This window comes from Lutra lutra, chromosome 13 (genome assembly GCF_902655055.1).
Source record: "Lutra lutra chromosome 13, mLutLut1.2, whole genome shotgun sequence".
In the NCBI taxonomy this organism is placed as follows: Eukaryota; Metazoa; Chordata; class Mammalia; order Carnivora; family Mustelidae; genus Lutra; species Lutra lutra.
The window spans coordinates 61,997,203-62,017,185 of record NC_062290.1 but is presented as its reverse complement, the minus strand read 5'-3'; the positions used below and the strand labels follow the sequence as shown (position 1 = coordinate 62,017,185).

Here is a 19,983-nt window from a genome sequence, read left to right as displayed (position 1 = left end):
TCAACATTCGCCAATCAACTAATGGGATACAATACATTAATAAAAGAAAGAACAAGAACCATATGATCCTCTCAATAGAGGCTGAAAAAGCACTTGACAAAGTGCAGCATCCTTTCCTGATCAAAACTCTTCACAGTGTAGGGAAAGAGGGTACATACCTCAATATCATCAAAGCCATCTATGAAAAACCCACAGTGAATATCATTCTCAACAGGGAAAAACTGAGAGCTTTTCCCAAGGTCAGGAACATGGCAGGGATGTCCACTTATCACTACTGCTATTCAACATAGTACTAGAAGTCCTAGCCTCAGCAATCAGACAACAAAAAGAAATAAAAGACATCCAAATAGGCAAAGAAGAAGTCAAACTCTCACTTTTTGCAGATGATATGCTACTTTATGCAGAAAACCCAAAAGACTCCACTCCAAAACTACTAGAACTCATACAGAAATTCAGTAAAGTGTCAGGATATAAAATCAATGCATAGAAATCAGTTGCATTTCTATATACCAACAATAAGACAGAAGGAAGAGAAATTAAGGAGTCGATCCCAGATGTCCATCAACGGATGAATGGATAAAGAATATGTGCCATACACACACACACACACACACACACACACACACACACAAATATTATGCAACCATCAAAAAATTAAATCTTGCCATTTGCAATGACATGGATGGAACTAAAGGCTATTATGCTAAGTGAAAAAAATCAATCAGAGAAAGACAATTATCATATGATCTCAGTGATATGAGGAATTTGAGAAACAAGACAGAGGATCAGAGGGAAGGGGAGGGAAAAATGAAACAAGACCAAACCAGAGAGGGAGACAAACCTTAAGAGGCTCTCTGTCTCAGGAAACAAACTGAGGGTTGCTGGAAGGGAGAGGAGTGGGAGGGAGAGGGTGGCTGGGTGATGGACACTGGGGAGGGTATGTGCTATGGTGAGTGCTGTGAATTGTTTAAGACTAATGAATCACAGACATGTACCCCTGAAACAAATAATACATTTGTCAATTATGTCAATATATGTCAATTAAAAAAAAAGAAGGTATAGGCACTAAATAAAGCTTAGACAAGTTACAATGTCAAGAACAAATACATCATTTAAACACAGGATCTGCTTTTCATTAATCATTCTCCCTTCCCTAACTTTCTACATATCACTAAGAGAATGAACATTTTAGTTACCTCCAAGGCAGATAATGGACAATTTGATAGGAAAAAAAAATAATACTAGATATTCATCTAAAGTATTTGACATATGCCAAAAAGGTATTTTGCCAAAAAGGAAGAACATGATGTGACACAGGAAGAAACTGAAGCTGTCAGACACTCTACAAAATGTGGCTACTCTAGAAACAGAGCTACCCTAAGTCCCAGCAATTGCATTTTTTGGTATTTATCCAAAGGATAAAAACACAGGAATTTGAAGGGACATGTGCACCCCAATGTTTATAGCAGCAATGTCCACAATAGCCAAACTATGGAAAGAGCCCAGTTGTCCATTGACAGATGGATAAAAAAGTGTGTGGTGTGTGTGTGCGTGCGCGCACACACACACACACACACACAGACACACAGACACAGTGGAATATTACTTGGCCATCAAAAAGGATGAAAATTATTATTTGTTGCGATATGGATGAAACTAGAGGATATTATGCTGACTGAATTAAGTCAGTCAGAGAAAGACAAATACCATATGATTTTACTCATACGTAGAATTTAAGAAACAAAACAAATGAACATGGGGAAAGGAAAGAAAAATAAAATAAGATGAAAACTGAGAGGAAGGCAAAACACAAGAGATGCTGAATTCTAGGAAACAAACTGAGGGTTGCTGGAGGGGAGGGAGGGTAGGTGGATGGGGTAACTGGGTGGTGGGCATGAAGGAGGGCACTTGATGTAATGAGCACAGGGTGTTATATGTAACAGATGAAACACTAAATTATACCTCTAAAACTAATTTTTAAAAATGTTACTGCTCTTCAAAAGGCCACAAATGGCAAAGAAAGCCAGAGCACCTGCCAGGTTGGCAGAAACTAAGAAGACATACAATTAATTACAACTTGGGATTCTAGAGCAGAAAGAGAACATTTGCGGGACAGTGTTGGAAAATCAGTGGAATCTGCAGATTAGTTAATAATATTGTATCAGTGTTGATTTCCTGGTTCTGATAATGGTTATGTAAGACGTTAAGAACTAGAGAGAGTGGGTAAAAGACATATGAAACCTCTTTGGACTGTTTTTGCAGCTTTGTAAAAGCCTGAAATTATTTGAAAATGAAAATTAATTGAATATGTGTGCATTTCTATGTAATACACTAAACAGCACAGAGCTTTAAAATTCAAATAATGCTGTGTTCTTTTTAATGAATTATGTTTTTAAGGTTTATAGTTAAATATGCAACTCTTGGTCATATAACCTCAGATCTCAGGCTCTAACATTCACATTAATGACAAAAATTATTCCCAAACTGCTTTCATTAGATATGATGAAGTTTTACTTAAATAAAGGGAAAATCAGTATAATTAAGTTATTGGAATATTACTACACAGCATCAAAAAATCAATAAATCAATGGTTCTCACCTTCTTAGGGTTGGTTTGAGAATCTTATGAAAATTAGGATACTGTCCCCCCCGCAAAATACATAATACACACACCTAATTTGTATACAATTCTATAGGGTTCAGGACCTCTGCCCCCTTAAAGTAGAGGGTCTTGCACCCAGATTAAGAACCTCTGTAACAAAGACAAAAAAGGAATAAAAAAAAAACACATTGAGATATCACCTTACACCAGTTAGAATGGCCAAAATTAGCAAGACAGGAAACAACATGTGTTGGAGGGGATGTGGAGAAAGGGGAACCCTCTTACACTGTTGGTGGGAATGCAAGTTGGTGCAGCCACTTTGGAGAACAGTGTGGAGATTCCTCAAGAAATTAAAAATAGAGCTTCCCTATGGCCCTGCAATTGCACTACTGGGTATTTACCCCAAAGATACACATGTAGTGAAAAGAAGGGCCATCTGTACCCCAACGTTTATAGCAGCAATGGCCACGGTTGCCAAACTGTGGAAAGAACCAAGATGCCCTTCAACAGACGAATGGATAAGGAAGATGTGGTCCATATACACTATGGAGTATTATGCCTCCATCAGAAAGGATGAATACCCAACTTTTGTAGCAACATGGACGGGACTGGAAGAGATTATGCTGAGTGAAATAAGTCAAGCAGAGCGAGTCAATTATCATATGGTTTCACTTATTTGTGGAGCATAACAAATAGCATGGAGGACATGGGGAGTTAGGAGAAGGGAGTTGGGGGAAATTGAAGGGGAGGTGAACAATGAGAGACTATGGACTCTGAAAAACAATCTGAAGGGTTTGAAGAGGTGGGGGGGTGGGAGGTTAGGGGAACCAGGTGGTGGGTATTAGAGAGGGCATGGACTGCATGGAGCACTGGGTGTGGTACAAAAACAATGAATACTGTTATGCTGAAAATAAATTTTAAAAAAATGATTAAAAAAAACAAACAGGGGCGCCTGGGTGGCTCAGTGGGTTAAAGCCTCTGCTTTTGGCTCAGGTCATGGTCCCAGGGTCCTGGGATCGAGCCCCGCACTGGGCTCTCTGCTCAGCGGAGAGCCTGCTTCCTCCTCTTTCTCTCTGCCTGCTTCTCTGCCTACTTGTGATCTCTGTCTGTGAAATAAATAAATAAAATCTTTAAAAACAAACAAACAAAAAAACAAAAAAAAATCAAACCCAAGTTTGCAATTTTAACAATTGGACAAACTAGATATCAAAAGTAGAAGGAAAGAACGAAAAGAAAGAAGAAAGAAAGAAAAAGAAAGAAAGAAAGAAAGAAAGGAAGGAAGAGAAAGCAACCACAAAAATCCAAAACCTGCCTTTGAAAAACATATAGAAATATATGATAAAATATAACCTCTTTTCAAATTCATAACTGTGCTTGCAAGAAAATAAGAAAATTATGAGGAACTAGAAATAGAGGAGTATGTGAACACTGAAGCCAAAGCCATCCTGGGCAGGAGGGAAGGAGAATCTGAGACTCCCCCACCCCAAAACAAGCCAGAACTCTCAAAGGGCTACACCCCCACTCTCAGTGGAAGGGTGACTCCGGAGAGCAATTAGGCAACATCTTGTGAAACTGAAGACATGCGCTCTCTCCACCCAGAAGCTCCGTTCCTTCCTGGGTACCCTGGGAGACAGGCACTGGAAGGCTCCTGGCAGTGCTGTCTGTAACAAAACTTTAGAAGCCATCTAAATACCCATTGGAAGGGGAGGTGAACCATGAGAGACTATGGACTCTGAAAAACAATCTGAGGGTTTTGAAGGGGTCGGGGGTGGGAGGTTGGGGGAACCAGGTGGTGGGTATTAGAGAGGGCACGGATTGCATGGAGCACTGGGTGTGGTACAAAAACAATGAATACTGTTACGCTGAAAAGAAATAAAAATAAATAAATAAATATCTGTTGTTAGGAGAATGGAGTGATCACATTGGTATCTTCACACATTATTGATTCAAACAGCAGTGAAAACAAATGAACGAGAGCTGCACACACCAACATGAACCTCACACATAATGAATGAAGAAGCATGTTTCAGAAGAATCTATATATTCTACTATTTACATGCATTTTATAAACGTTTATCTGTTAAGTTATATTTTATTAAGTTTTACTATAAATATTCTATATACATTTCATTTCTGTATTTCTACTATCTCTATATTAGAATATAAATTTGTACGTATAAATACAAATAGAGTGAAAGTATAAAGAAATGAATAGGAATGAGAAATACCCCTTTGGCTGGCAGCCCCCGCCAGGGCAGGAGTAGAAGGGGATGCGGACACGGAGCCTCAACCATACCGGGCATATTTTCTTTCTCACATGGTAATGAGTACATGGGTGCTTATTTCATTTTTTTACAAAACTTGTTTGTATATCTACAGTATTTCCTAATAAGCTTTAAAAAAGAAATCAAGTGACTGCTTTTACCTCTACTCGTAACCATTTTCCTTTGCAATGGAAGAGGCAGACTTTCCCACAGAAGGGTAATGAAACGAAGTACTCAGAAGTCATGTGCTGCAAAACAGAAATGCGTGACACTTTTATTGCTCTGAGCAAGGAGCAGATTGCCACACAGTTAGAAAAACATCGCCGTGGCTCAGGCCAACTGGTGAACCAGTATTTAGCCAGGCTCCCCATGAGGAGTGCGCAGTGGTGTGTGCATGAGGGTGATGGCCTGTCCTGTTTCTCAGACATTTGCTGGTGGCCTCCTCTACTCTCCCCCTCGCACATGGCTCATAAATGAGCACTGTTAAAATGTCTCCAGACGTCAGTGTGCAGGTCAGTGTGATTCATCCAGGCACTGATGCCTTCAGTTAAACAGGAAGAGGGAGAATGAATCTGCCAAAAACGAGAAGAGCCTGGAGGAAAGTGACGTTGGGCTAGCCATACAGAAGGCCTCTTCTTTTCAACTTTTAACATTTAGATTCAAAGATGAGATTTTACTTTCAAAACAAATGTTATGCACACAAATATGGATATCAGTGCCAGTGAAATGTCTACAAATCACAGCTGTGGACCTCTACTCCCTCCTCTTTGCTGTAGTTTGAAGCTGGGGACCTGCCTTGGTCTCTCTTGTTCAGGGTGAATGTTTCTACTGTCCCCACAGGCAATGTCTCCATTCAGGTTACCAGAGCACTAGGGACTATCAAGAGAGCTTTCACCACCATGGGTAATAAGCACATGCATTCCAGTCAGTCACGGGAGGCAGCTTCTCTGGATCTCTCAGATTTCTCTCAGATTTCAGACTACCAAAGCAAACTTCAGTAATGACCCTGAGATATAGCTAAGACATCTGTAAGGAAGAGGTAAAGCTACAGATCTAAAGCTTCTGTTCTAGACTGTAGTCTGAATACAAGTTTAACCTGATTCCGCAAATATTTTGGAATACCTGTTCTATGTATGACACTAGATTAGGTACTGTAGTTTGTAAATGAATTAAGTACCCACCAGTACCTGGTAAGGCTCTGTCTCTGCCCTCAAGAAGCCTATACTCTAGTAAGGCAAACAAATACCCAACAGCTAAACTACCAGGTGGCAAATGACGCCATGAGGCATATTCAGAGGTTAGAGGGAAGGGTTCACTTCTAGGAACAAGGGGGAATATTCTGGATTACAACTATAATGTCCCAGTGGAGGTAAGACCACCACCTTAGAACCTTAAAACAAAACCTCTACAGGCCCTGATTCAGAAAACAATACTAGAATCAAAGGGTAAGGAGCTTATTAATACATTTAGACAGAGAACCACATTTACAGAGGTAGTAGCTTCTCAGGGACCAAAAAGAACGTGGGGAGTGGTGCCTAGGAGTTTTATCCTCCTCCTAAATTCCATGGGATTTTTTTTTGCCCCAGGCAGAGGACCCAGCTGGCTCTAACAGACGAAGTCACAAGCAGGTGCACTGTAGCATCAACTGTATCTTGTAAACCACAAATCTGTCAGTTGCTGAGCAATTGCTCTGTGCCAGGCACTGTGCTGAGCAGGCCTGCCACGAGTCTTCACGACAGTCCTATGGATGGCTATATACACTATTATTATCTTCATTTCCTAATGCAGAAACCAGTGGCTCTTTTGTCTTTTAAGGTCTGCAGTCTGGGGCTCTTACCCACTATTCTACAACTCTTACCTCAAACTAGTCAAAAGTCATACACTTGTAACCTCTTGTTTGAATTTTTGGATTAATTTTCAAGGCAGGTGATGCTTGGCCATACCTTGCAATGGAAGTAGTCCTCTATCTTGTGCAGAAGATCGTTGAGCTTGTTCAGACCTTTACAGGGCACCTGGCAGTAGAGTGTGCCATCGGAGCAAATATTAGTCACTCTGACATTGGTGTACATAGCATCAATCTGGAACAAAGGACACACCAAGGATGTCTGAGAATAGAGCCAGCTCTTCTTTCCTTAAGGGCTATCTACCTCAATAATCTCATTGGTCTTTGCCTACTTAAAATCTTTTAAGTAGGGGCACCTGGGTGGCTCAGTGGGTTAAAGCCTCTGCCTTCGGCTCAGGTCATGATCCCAGGGTCCTGGGATCGAGCCTCGCATTGGGCTCTCTGCTCCGCAGGGAGCCTGCTTCCTCCTCTCTCTCTCTGCCTACTTGTAATCTCTGTCTGTCAAATAAATAAATAAAAATCTTTAAAAAAATCTTTTCAGTCAGCTGGAGAATAGATAGGATAATAGAATAATGTGAAAAGCTCACTTGGATATCTCTCTTCCCAAAAGGAGTATCTGATATCACTGGGTCAGGCACAAAGTAGACATTTGCAAACATTAACTTATTACCAAATTTCATTACCTGAAAGGCTAAGAATATCTTTCATTTTGGTTTATTTTCTCCACATTAATTGAGAGAAATCATTATTACATGAAACATATTTTTGTGACATTAACAGAAATGAAAATAAAAAAACTCACAAAACCAATCCCATCTTCAGCATACTTTCTAACCTGTGTTTATCCGCCACATGAATTTTAGTAATTTTTAAAAATGATAATCATAATAAAGGTTTCATTTTGGCCATTTTTTTAGTCAAACCATAATATAGAGATCACTCACAGTTGTTCTACCTATGAAACACACGTTTTCTCAATGTTGCCATGAAGTCTACAATGACCATTTTTAACATCCTTTTCTTTAGAGTGGCTGTTCTGTAATTTAAAGATTTCCTTTTTTTGCAGGAATTTTGTGTTTTTCACATTTTAAAACTGTAAAAGCTAACAATTTAATAAACATCTTCATGGATCTAATTTTCCCTTCTTTTGTATTATCTGCCCCTCTTATCTTTGCAAAATAATTTCATATAAAATATAATTTTAGTGTAGACACTGGAATATAAAATGAAAACCCAATTCCTAATAATGACTGTTTATGTTTTGGCCTTATTTCCCCCCTCCCAGCTCCCCCCTACCTTTTTTTTCTCCATTCACAGGGAATGTGTCCCTATCTATTGCTAGCCTAAAATTTATATCATTCTTTTCCAGTAACTTTCCTCCCTATAGTATGTGTAACAGATGACTGTAGTGGTCACCGTGCTACCTGAAGGTGAGCCTCCAGAGACTTGTCACAGATCGCCTTCAAGCAGGTGGCGTTAATATTGACATCATCTTCTCCTGAGGTGTCGTACAGGACAACAAGCGGGATATCCGCTTTTTCAAGTATTTCCACTGCAAAGATCTTTCCACAAGTTAAAGATTCAACCACCTTTACTAAATCAGGATCATCACTTAAAACTTCCAACCCTGAAAAATATTGAATATTTTAATTTCTACTTAATTAGCAGAATCATTCTAAAATTGAACGGGTTTGTTTTGGCCACTTATTATAATTGTGATTCTACTAAAAAATTCTCACAAAATTTTCCAGGGAAGCTTTGTTTTACAAACTTTTTCCCATTACCAATCCTTAGGTCTTAAAATACATATTATAGTGTGAATGCCCTTTTAAATGATTATACAAAGGCAGGCAATCTTAAAACGAAAAGTTGGTGCCCTATCAGAATTTGTATCTCAGGAGAATGGTCTTCACTTTACATACAAACACATACTTAAAACAAGAAAACTAGTATACATAAGAAGCTATCAATCAGTTATGTCTGCCAGTCAAGTATTTGTAATGTTTTTCCTAAAAATTTATCCTTGACCTTTTTCATTTTTTCTAATTAAATATATGATTATTTCATATAAAATGAACATGAATGTATTGGAAATTTACAAAATCACTTTTTTTCTTTAATTCTTCTTAAGCATGCCATGATGATTCTGAGTATACCAAAGAACTTTGTAATTTATCAGAGAAAGATTAAATTGTATTTAATATAATATGGTTATTAGGTGAGTTTTATTGTAGTCTGATTACTCTTTATTTGAAAATTGTAATTCTATGTAGCATATACATGATAACTCAAAGTTATTCTATTACACTAATTAAAACTAGCTCACCATTTCCGAAGTGGTGCTATAAGGCCCATTTCCGTATACTTCCCCTTGACAAGTTCACAGACTACCTCTGGCCTACCTCTCTCATTCTTGTTCTGTTCTCCAGACATGGAACATTACAGCTTTTACCAAACCTCTCATTTCAGCATCCTAAATCTTGGCCTATGCTCTTGATATGTTCTTTTCAAAACTGCCTCCCAGGGGTTTGTAAGAGGCTTCTAACATTACTTGAGATTTATCTCACAGACAGAGCTGTACCGAGCTCCTCCAACAGACACATTCCTGCTGAGAAGGAGGTATGTCTCCAAGGGCTAATATTCATGAAAGAATGGCGATCATTTCCCGAATCTAGCTCAGGCTCTCGTGGCATGATGCTTACACACTTCCATGTCTTTCCTCGTATGAAAGTGGCAACCACGTCCTCCGTGGCTGGAGGCTATCCCTACGATGTCACTCATGCTTATGTGCAGAGACGCACGAACTTGAGCTTGAGGCAGGTGATGTGTTACTTGCCAGTGAGCAGCAACCAGAGCCCACCTCAGTGGGAAAGAAGCACGGAGTCACTTCACAGCATGTCAAACAACGGGATTCAAACTGACCAAACCTCATGATACAGGGCCTCTAGCATTGTTGCTAGGGCAGTCAGGACAACAACAAAACCTTTAAGGTGGCCAATACACATTTTTATGATAAAATATATATAAAATAAAATATTATAATGTATTTACAATGATCACATCTTATAAAGAGGACATTAAACATGAATTTATTCGCATCTTTCAAGAAATAACACATTATAAGACTCTGAAATATTTAGTACATTTTAGGATTTAGCCACCCAAAAGTACAGTGATAATAATATATCAAAATGGAGTGAGCATTAAAAAAAGTTCCTCTTACCTGCTAGCTTACACTTGGTAGCTTGGAATGAGAGTGAACAGAACTTTGGGTTCAACTTGTATGCTTTGCTCTTTTCAATATTTTCACTAAAACCATAGTCAACATAGCATACCTGATGATAACAGAAACATCATTTAGGTTCAAATAAAATATTTTAAGCTCACTTCTTTAAAAAAAATCTGACACATTTACCTAGTTGCATGTATTTCATAATCAGCATGCTATGTGGCACCAGACTGCCTGGAAAATGCCTGATTCAGCCCAGGAGAGAAAGGGTAGGGCTGGAACCAGGGAAGTAAGGGCTCCTGACTCCAGGCCCCACTCCGCTTTGCCAGTCAGAAGAACGAGGGAAGACTGTGAACTCGGAAGCCTGGGTACCAGCTTCTCAGCAGCACCACCATCTGGTTCTGCCAGCCCTGACTGCCAAGAGGCAGACTGTCCCTGACTGTCCATCTCACCTTATTCTTTCTTGACTTACACACTTCTACTACGGATGCACGTCCTTAGATGGTAGTGTTTGTTTCTAGAGAGAGCACCACCTAGAGAGGGGGATTTATCAGATTCGAAATCCCCAAATCAGCAATTGTGACGACGGCCTATTCCCAGCAACTATGCTTCGGAGGACCGAGCTGCTCTCTGTCAGTGACAACAGTGATGTCATGGCTAGACAACAGGGAATTTTACACTGTAAAAATAGGTACTTCTGGTTCATTTTATTTCAGTGGTACAAAGCTGGGTTAGGCCTTTGTCCAGCTCAGCATAACACCTTAAATTGGAAAGCACTATATAAACAAAGCCTCTTTTTTGAGAAAAATAAAATCTAGAAACACTGAGCTGTGGTTTAGAATGATAACTACAGAATGATAATAAGAATCTGAGAGAAGCTGTTGAAAACCTAGTATGCTTCCTAATTCAAACAGGACATTATTAAAACAAAGCAACAACAAAAACCAGAGCAAAGGCATGGCTAAGAAATAATGAGTAGCACAGAGCCAGGTGCTTTCACTTCCTGCAGAAAAATTAAGTCCATAGGCCAGCTTCTTAGTACCTAGATTATTTGGATGTACTAAACATCCGAAACAGAAATTCTCCCCAGCAGAGAATCAAAAGCAAAAAAGAAGAGATGTAGAGACTGCGAACGTCTTCCAGACCACCAGATGATTGGGTGTGTGGGGCCTCCATGTCCCATGCCGGAGACAATCACCTCCCAGAGACCCTATTCTGACTCAGAGCTCACATGGGTTGAGATCTCCAGTGGGGCTCCCACAGAAGGCGGCCAGCCATTTAAATGTGGGGCCCGTTTCTCCAGTCCCAAGTCACTGGGACTCCGCAGAGGCCTCAGAAGTCAGGAGCACTCCCCTCCTTTCATAGCTATCGCCACCTATAACTTGGGTTTTGCTCTTCCCAGACCCAGAATGGAGATAACACAGTCTAACAACAGGACACAATCCGCGAAATCATCAGTCTCGGGAAACTCAGAGTGTACTCCTAGTGTCACGAGACTCAAGAATAAGGGCTCCAAAATCTTCAGAGGGTTTCTGTAGTGCTTGGAGTGTGTTCTCTCATCTTCCCTCCTTTCTGAATCGAACACCGTATGGCAAATACTTGCATGGCAGCTGCAATTTACAAAACACCTGCTGGGGGACTGAGAGTTTGACCCACACCACACCCTGCTCTGGGTCCTTTGCTCTGTGAGGACTGAGTGGGATTTCTCTCCCTAATGCCCTGGGATCCGCACAAGCAGGCTCACAGTCCTGGCATCCAGCCCCAGGCGATTCCTGGTTCTCTGGCACCATCCAGTGGCCGCAGATCTCACCGTGCCCTGTGAGAGAGAAGCAGCCGGTCTGGGTCAGCACCAGAGGGCACCGCGTCAGGGCATGACTTCATCCTCCTGTTTCCCATACTCACCAGCAATCTGACAAGTGGAAAGCAAGGATCCCTCCCTGTACTCGCTGTCGGGCATGGCACAGCTCGAGAGGAGTAAGACTGGCTAAGTAGCTGGGGTCTCCAGATAAAGGGAGAACTGCATGTCTGTCTGCTTCATGGGCTGTGGGGAACAAGCTCGGGCCAGAATCACTCCAACCCCTGCTGTGTGAGGGCTTAGGACTGTACAACATAGGAGATACCCCTCCACTCCAACACTCTCAGCACCCATGCTATGGCGCGCACTCCCTCCCCACCAGACACTTGCTTCTTCTGGCTTTCATGACCCTGCCCTCCTGGTTTTTACTTCTTCTTTAGCCATTCTTAAGATGTGTGAAAGGTCTTCTTTTCCAGAGGCAGCTCCGGTGAAGATAGGGTCTCTTGATCGGAGCGTTTTCACCCAGGGAAGGGCATTTGAGATGCAGAGAAGGGAATGGAAGGACTTGAGCAAGGGCACAGGACATTCACAGGCAGAAACAAGACTAGGGCCCAAGCTGCTAATCACACTGTGGTCTCCACTAGTCCAGTTCTATGTTTGGTCCTTAGCTTCTAACAGATTTTTTTTTCAAACTTTATCTACATATAATTTATATTGAATGAAAAATGTCCATTTAAAGCATATAGTTTGATGGATTTTGACAAATGTATGTACCCATATAATGTACCCATATAAATCATATAACACCATAATCAGGATACAGACCATATCCACCACTCCAAAAAGTTCTCCTTTACCCCTTTCCAATTAAACGCCCTCCACCTCCTGTCCCAGGCAACCACTGATCTGACTCCTATCACTACAGACGAATTTTACCTATTCTTAGACATCATTTACCTGGAATCATACAGGATAAGTCTTTTGTATCTGGCTTCTCTCACTTGAACAGTCTGTGAGTTTTATCCATGTGACTGTTTTCAGTAATTCATTCCTTTTTATTGTCAACTAGTATTTTGTTATATGAATAAACTACAATTTCCTTATACATTCACCGACTGGTAAAATATCTGGGTTGTTTCCAGTTTGGGACTATTAATAATAAAGCTGCTATAAACATGTGTACAAGCCTTTTTGTGGACCTATGTTTTTACTTCTCTTGTGTAAATACTTAGGGTCATATGGTAAGTTTAGCTTTATAAGAAACTGGCAAACTATTCTAATTATCAGATTTTTAAAGTCAGGTCAATTGCTTAAAAGTTGGAGCTTTGTAGATTTAGTTAAGGAATTTCCTAAATCTCTCTGTGAATGACTAAGGATGGCTAGGTGGTTTGGGTGAGCTTGCCTCTGGAAGGGTCAGGGCCTCTGCTATGGAACCATTTGGGCAAGAAACAGCAAGTGTCTCTTTCTGAACCTCCTGACACTGTTCTTGGGGTCAGGGGTTTCGGGGGAGAGTATCTGATGGACCTAGGCCCAGGTTCAGCAAGTAGTATTTGCACTCTGGGACACAAAACGGGTTATTTTCCAGAGACTGACATCACCCCAATAAATATGTTTCAAATTATGGAACAGAGACTGCAGAAATAGAAGTGTATTTCCCTGCTTACAAAACCTAGACAAAACAGCGCCTTGAGAGTGAGCGAGTTCTCCTGTTCAGTCTGCACTGAGGCTAAGAAAAGAGGTCATGCGGCAGAGGCTGACCACCAGGAACATGGCCAAGTCTGGAAGTCTTGGGGCCTGCTGAAAGAAGAGATTGGCAAAAGAGCCCTCTGACCTCTCCAAGAGGACCAAGAAGGCTACACATGGACAGCTCCTGGGGCATGACCCGAGCCCTGTTCATGGTTCTCCTCCCCCGGCTGCAGAAGAGGGGAGAGGAAGAATGTCATGTGCTCTGATCTGTATGCTTCCCTGACTCCAGAGTGCTGACCTGGATAGGCAGCCCACAGAGCTCTGATCGTGTTTATTGTATATCTCCTGAGAATAAAAATAAAGGCCTTTTCCTGATTATATCACAGATTTTGAATAGTGCCATGGAAAAGACTATTTTTTAAACTAAAACTCTGAGATAATATGACTACCACTGACTTAAAAGCTGACAGAGATAATCTTTTACAGATATTATCTTGTCAACTGGGAAAAAACTACATGCAGTTACAAAGGACACAATATTAGAAGGAACACTTACATTTGAAAAATAATGTGTTTGTCTTCATAACACTATGACAAAGTAAACAATGCTTGCCTTTATTTTGTTCTCTTCCATTGAGATGATCTGTGCCCGTAACCAAGCATCCTCCTCAGCATTTACCGCCAGTAGCTGCCCTACATGCACGGTCTGGACTGGCGTGACCTTAGGGTTCTTACTGTAATACTCCTTCATCTCATCTTCCATTAATTCCTGAGCAGCAGAATAGTCTTTGCCCACATACCTGAATTATTTAAAGGAAAGAACACACAATGAAGCAACCATAGGAATTCATTAATGTTTCTCTGTGTTTTCCACAGCCATCTCTGGTTCCAGTCTCAGACCTGGCTTACACCAACAGGTAAGAGAACATATATTTAGTAAACATTTCCATCTTGATAAAGGAGACTGTAATATTGTGGAGTTCATGCAAAACAAGACCAGGTCGAACACAGCAGGGTAAACACGTGGCAGCAGTCCAGATAGCTAGAGGATGTCACAGTAAGCAGTCAGGGAAACTACAGGGAGGACGAGGCTGAGAAAAGATTCAAGGGAAGGAAAGAAAGGATACACGGTGGAAAATGGAGATGCCAGTGCAGGCCACATTAGCAAGAGTAGATTTAAGATTCTGACTAAGGCTGCTGGAAGTCTTTGTAGATTACTGAGAAGAGAATCTAGTTGACAGCTTTGCCCTGAGGCTGGGTTTGAACAAAGCTCGAGCTCTGAAAACAAATTAAATTTTAATAGAGAAAAACAAAGCCTTAAACACACTAAAGACGACCATGTGACAACCTCTCCCCCCGCCCCCGCTTATTGAACAAATTTGAGCAAATTATCACAAAATGTTGAGTTTTGATATCCTTAAAGAGATGATATCTTCTAGCTATATCTCTCTTAAATTATACCCTTTCTGAGAAGTCTTTTTTAGGATATGGCCTATCCCCTTCTATAATTTTCTGCTGCTGAAACTGCTGTCACCTTGTCCAAGTTTATGTTATCAAAACACATTATTTCCCTTTCTCTCACAAATAGGCTGTTGTTTTCTTGACCATCATCTCAGGGATAAGTCCACCAAAGGCCTCCTTCCAGGATGTAGACTCCAGCAAACCAAGCTCGATGCCTGCAGCAGGAGCGGGCTCGGCTGGGAGCTATGCTGACCACTGAGATGGGGACGTGCCACGAGCACACCACCCTCTGCACTCTTCTAGGTTTTACCAATGCCCCAAATGGTCCCACAGACCTTTAAGAAACTATTCCTCTGGGAATGTTCTCATGCGTTTTTGGTAACTATCAACAGGACAGAAGACATCCTATTCAAGCTATTTGTTACTTGAGGAGAAAAAGCTTTAAATAATCCTACACAAAATAGAAAGAATGCCTCTTTTGAGGCAATGGCTACTTTAAAACCAAATATTACATGGACATCACTTATTCTAGAGGCCAAAGAAGCTTTGTCACACTCTATGGGTTCAGGTGACTGAGCTCTGCTAATGTGAAGGTGCTGCTGGAGTGCAGGTGCAGGCTTGCCTCCGAAGTCCCCCGGGGGGTCCGCAGCTCTGCCTAAGAGCCTATCTCCCGGGACCCTGACTCTCCCGGGCCTCCTTTTAGTGCTGCTACATCCCTGGGAGCCCAGTGGGCCAAGGCCTGTGCAGCAGCCTGTGACTTGGCAGTCTGCTCAGCACGGGCACCTGTAAGGGAGGACGGGGGCGGACTGAAGCAGCATGAAATGTGCTCTCCGGCAAGCAGTAGAATAGACTGGCCACACGGCTTGTGTGGGGTTGATAGTACAGTTGTGGCAAGAATGGTGGGTAGTAGCAAGAATGAGGTCCTACCTTGTCCCCAAATTACCTAAGCAAGTGGGAAAGAATGACAGGTAGGCCAATTCAGTTATGCTGTTAAGTACAAAAACTTTACAAAGTAATTTTTGAAATCAGAGACAAGGGATTCCCGTACTTGATCTGAGGATTCGCTACAACACCTTCTCAGACCCTTTATGAGTCACAGGCCCAGTTTCTAGAACCTATTGCCTGCCTGGGTGAAGATGTAAATACAGAATAGGGCTCAACCCAGCTGGAATCTACTAAGTCTTTGGGACTGGGGTGGGGGATGCCAATGACCTAGGGTCAACCTAACAGCACACATCACCCTTTGTGCTTGCTGGTTGCCAGCCACTGTGCTGAACAGGCAGAATACTGACTCCAGGACTCAGATTTATACTGGAGAAGGAGATCTAAACAATCTGAGGACCTGGATCTAATCATCCTGAAGGAGATTAAACCCTTTCACTAAAGTCCTGGACCTGATCCAGATTCCTGCCAGCCCTTGGTAGGAACACCAGAAATCCCATGATCTGTCTAGCCCAGTGGCGGGTGCATGGTCTGACAACAGAACCAGCAGCTAATAGTAACAGACACCAAAGGATCTTGCCAAGGAGGCTGATTTAGATTTCCTTCTAATGCTAAATGGTAGAAGGTAGCATGTGCTCCTCAGCATCCTTCCTCTACATCAATTTATTAGTGAGCCACAGTGGGATCCCTAACCCTCAACAACCCATTTACATCTTCAGGTCATACCGCATCTTAGAAGAAAAGCTTTACTCATTTCCTACCTCTGTAGCAAACAAGGCTTCTCCAAAGCTTCTGTACGTTCAAATGAAAGAACTTTATAATTTTTATCTATTCTTTCACTTAAGGAATTGGACAATTTTTTGTGGTCTTTCTTTAGGCATTCCCAGTTTAGCTATGAGTCTCTGGAGGAGTAACAGCCCAAACCATATGGATGCTTTGGTTGAAGAAGGCTGGATACTATTCTGATTCAGCCTTTTCCTTTTCTGTCCACAAGCACACTCCGGCAGGTGCCTCTAGAGATCTGCTATACACTTCCCATTCTTGATCCTGAGTCAGAAACTCCAAATTATAGTCTTTCAATATCTTCTATGTAGTCTATATTTTCTCCAAAAGTCCACATCAAGTGCCTGGTTCTGGACCATTTTTTCGTAATTCCAATGATCACCAGCCACTTTGACAATGACTGTTATCAAAAGGTCCGAGTAAGTAAGCAGAGTAGCTTTGGCTCCAAGGGCTAATCGGATGTATTATACTAGGTAGGCAGTGCTTAGGTATTCTGAATTTTGTGAAATGCTACATAGTCCCAGATTTAATAGTCTTACCTATCTACTGAGGGACTTACTTTTTCTATGGATCAGGTATTGCTTCTGACATACATAGTTATCATTATGCTTTCAACATAGATTCTGTTTCACATTCAGAACATACTATCACTCCAATTTTTAACTAAGTTTTTTTTTTAAGATTTTTTTTTTAAATTTATTTGACAGACAGAGATCACAAGTAGGCAGAGAGGCAGGCAGAGAGAGAGAGAGGAGGGAAAGCAGGCTCCCCGCTGAGCAGAGAGCCCGATTCGGGGCTCTGATCCCAGGACCCTGGGATCATGACCTGAGCCGAAGACAGAGGCTTTAACCCACTGAGCCACCCAGGCGCCCCATCACTCCAATTTTTAAAACTGTTAGTTATCTTTTTTCACAAGAACAGATGTATATTTTTTAAAATATAACAAATATTAAGAATATATGCAGAGACTGATTTTTTAAAGTGCTTTGATTTCAAGATGCTCAACACCTACTGGGAGAGACAAATGTACATATATAGTTATAATGAGGAAGAAATAAAAATTAATCTAAGAGATACAAACACAAGAAGTTCCAGTAGTTGAGAGAAATGTACAAAATATGAAAACAAGAATTATTATTATACTTCATTATAACTCTGCACAACTAAGAATATACTATTCTTCCTCAACTCCCAGCATCCATGGGAAGAATAGCCAAGCGACAGTAGTATACCAGGGTCCTAAAGAATTAGAAAATAAAACTCACCTGATAACCACTTCGTTTGTGTTGCTCAGTTCAACCACCAATACTGATGGGGACGCCTCAGTCGGAATGATTAACGGAGGAACTGCTATATTCTCCACAAAGGTATCCGCACTTTTGGCAATGTTTTCTTCTATCTGCAAATACTCTTGTTCAATCATAGACTTGATATCATAATCTCCATGTGCTTGCCCTGCATCCTTCAGGATTTTGTCAGTGGGCAATGGAAGTTTAGCATAGAGAATGGCCTTCTGGGGATTTCCAGAAATGTAGTCTATGGTGCATACATCAGAAAACGAGGCAAGATTTTTTAAGGCATCCTCAGGGAATTTCACTTTGTACATGTCCGCAAAGGCTTTGGGGAGTGCACTGGCCCAAAGACCACTTGAGTATTTTGCCAGAAGCTCTGCAACTTTCTCTTTCAAGTCTCCTGGCATAACTGTTGGACACTCTTTTAATGGTGGTATTTGTTTTGGGGCAGGTAGTGGGGATGGAGGCACTTTTTCACCATCCAGTTCACTTCTCAAAAGCTGCTTTCTCTTAGCTGGATAAAGAAGTAAATCTTGACCACCACTGCAAGGTTTTTCCACCTGAAATTTTTAAGTAAAGCAAATGACAGATATCTCAATGGCTATAAACAACCTGAAAACATATTAATGCATTTTAAATAAGAACAACACTGTTTTCAAATTAATGAAGAGAATACAAAGTGTACACTTTACTCTTTTCAACTACGAAGACTTAATGCATTTCCTTCATCTACAAATAACATCATGAGCCACATTTCAGAAATAAACAGGGAAATAGAATAGCATTAATTTCGCTTATGAGGCATCTGATCTCCAACAACCCTACGAAATCCTGATAGTTTCAGCCCTACAAATGACACATCTCATTGAGTTCTCTGTCAGATCCAAAGCAACAGCTTACAAAAACAGACTGAATATAAGGTAGGATGAAGCTATGAAATGTATCAGAATGTCAGGAATAAACTGTTGGGAAGAGAGCTAGGAAATATTTAGACAAAATGGAAGCACCAGCTGTTTTTCTTCTTCTTGTAGTGTCCTGAGAAAACCCTTAACTTTCCATTACTTAGAAAAAGACTTTCCAGAGAGAAGGTGCAGTTTTTACAACCACTAAAGTAGAAAGTTAGCTGAAAACTGACCCTCCAAAGAACAAGAGATGAAAATGCCTATAGCATTTGTACATCATCCAATCTCTAATTTGATCTGTTTAACATTTCTGAGAGGCATGGCTTGATGGCATCTCGTATAAGAAAGAGAAACTGATGTATGGCACCATTTTCCCCAAGTTTTAAGCCTATAGGTTATTGGACCAGGGGTCCGCAAACTACAAGCTGCAGCCCAGTGCAGCTCGTCACCTGCTCTGGCCTTGCCTGTGAGCGAACACGATTTTTATCTTTTTAAATGGTTGAAGAAAAACAAAAGAATTATTTCGTGATGTGAAGATGGTATGAAATCCAGTGTTCATAAAGATTTGTTGGGACACAGCCGTGCCCATTTGTGTAGGTGTTGTGTTTGGCTGCTTTTGCACTTCAAGAGCGGAGTCAAGCAGCTGTGCCAAATGGTGGGTAACAATGACAGCTGTTGGCCCTCAAAACTGAAAACATTTACTACCTGGCCTTTTATTTTAAAAAAGATTCTCGACTTGATTAGACTGAAGTTAGCACTCCCAAGTTAAAAAACATAAAACGGATGTAATTTTTTTCAACTGAAACTTTAAGATTTTCATGAAAATTTGTTTTTCTCAGGCATTCTACAGTGATTGCAACCTATCTTCCACAAAATATGTCTTTGTCTCTCCTTAACTATCTAGTAAATAGGCTTACAAAAGATACCCACTACTGTATCCCCAGCTTACAACAATCTCCCCAAAGATAAGGAACTGCTATAATATGGGTAACAGTGTGGTGTCCATTATTCATTGTGCTCTGGTACATCCAACCAGATTGTCATGTGATCTCCTGCTGCATCCCCCAAGTAGAAAGCTTTCCTCTAGCCTTCAAGAATGACCAAGGTAAGTCAACAGCCACTTGAAATGTGGCTTTTATTATATATTTGGTATGATAATCAGCAGCTCATCATTTCAGTTATCTC

At 41.0% G+C, this 19,983-nt stretch overlaps 1 protein-coding gene across 4 annotated transcripts in view; it reads right to left on the bottom strand.

Moving 5' to 3' along the window:
* TDRD7 (tudor domain containing 7) overlaps window positions 1-19,983 on the bottom strand; it is a 68,919-nt gene that overhangs the window by 17,364 nt on the left and 31,572 nt on the right. For all 4 annotated transcript variants that reach the window (XM_047700460.1, XM_047700461.1, XM_047700459.1 and 1 more), the window contains 6 exons: window positions 17,870-18,456; window positions 14,032-14,218; window positions 9,932-10,043; window positions 8,133-8,335; window positions 6,809-6,943; window positions 5,027-5,113 (listed from right to left, as the gene is read on the bottom strand). In XM_047700460.1, coding sequence (XP_047556416.1) covers window positions 5,027-5,113; window positions 6,809-6,943; window positions 8,133-8,335; window positions 9,932-10,043; window positions 14,032-14,218; window positions 17,870-18,456 — 1,311 coding nt within the window. The remainder of the gene's footprint in view (window positions 1-5,026; window positions 5,114-6,808; window positions 6,944-8,132; window positions 8,336-9,931; window positions 10,044-14,031; window positions 14,219-17,869; window positions 18,457-19,983) is intronic.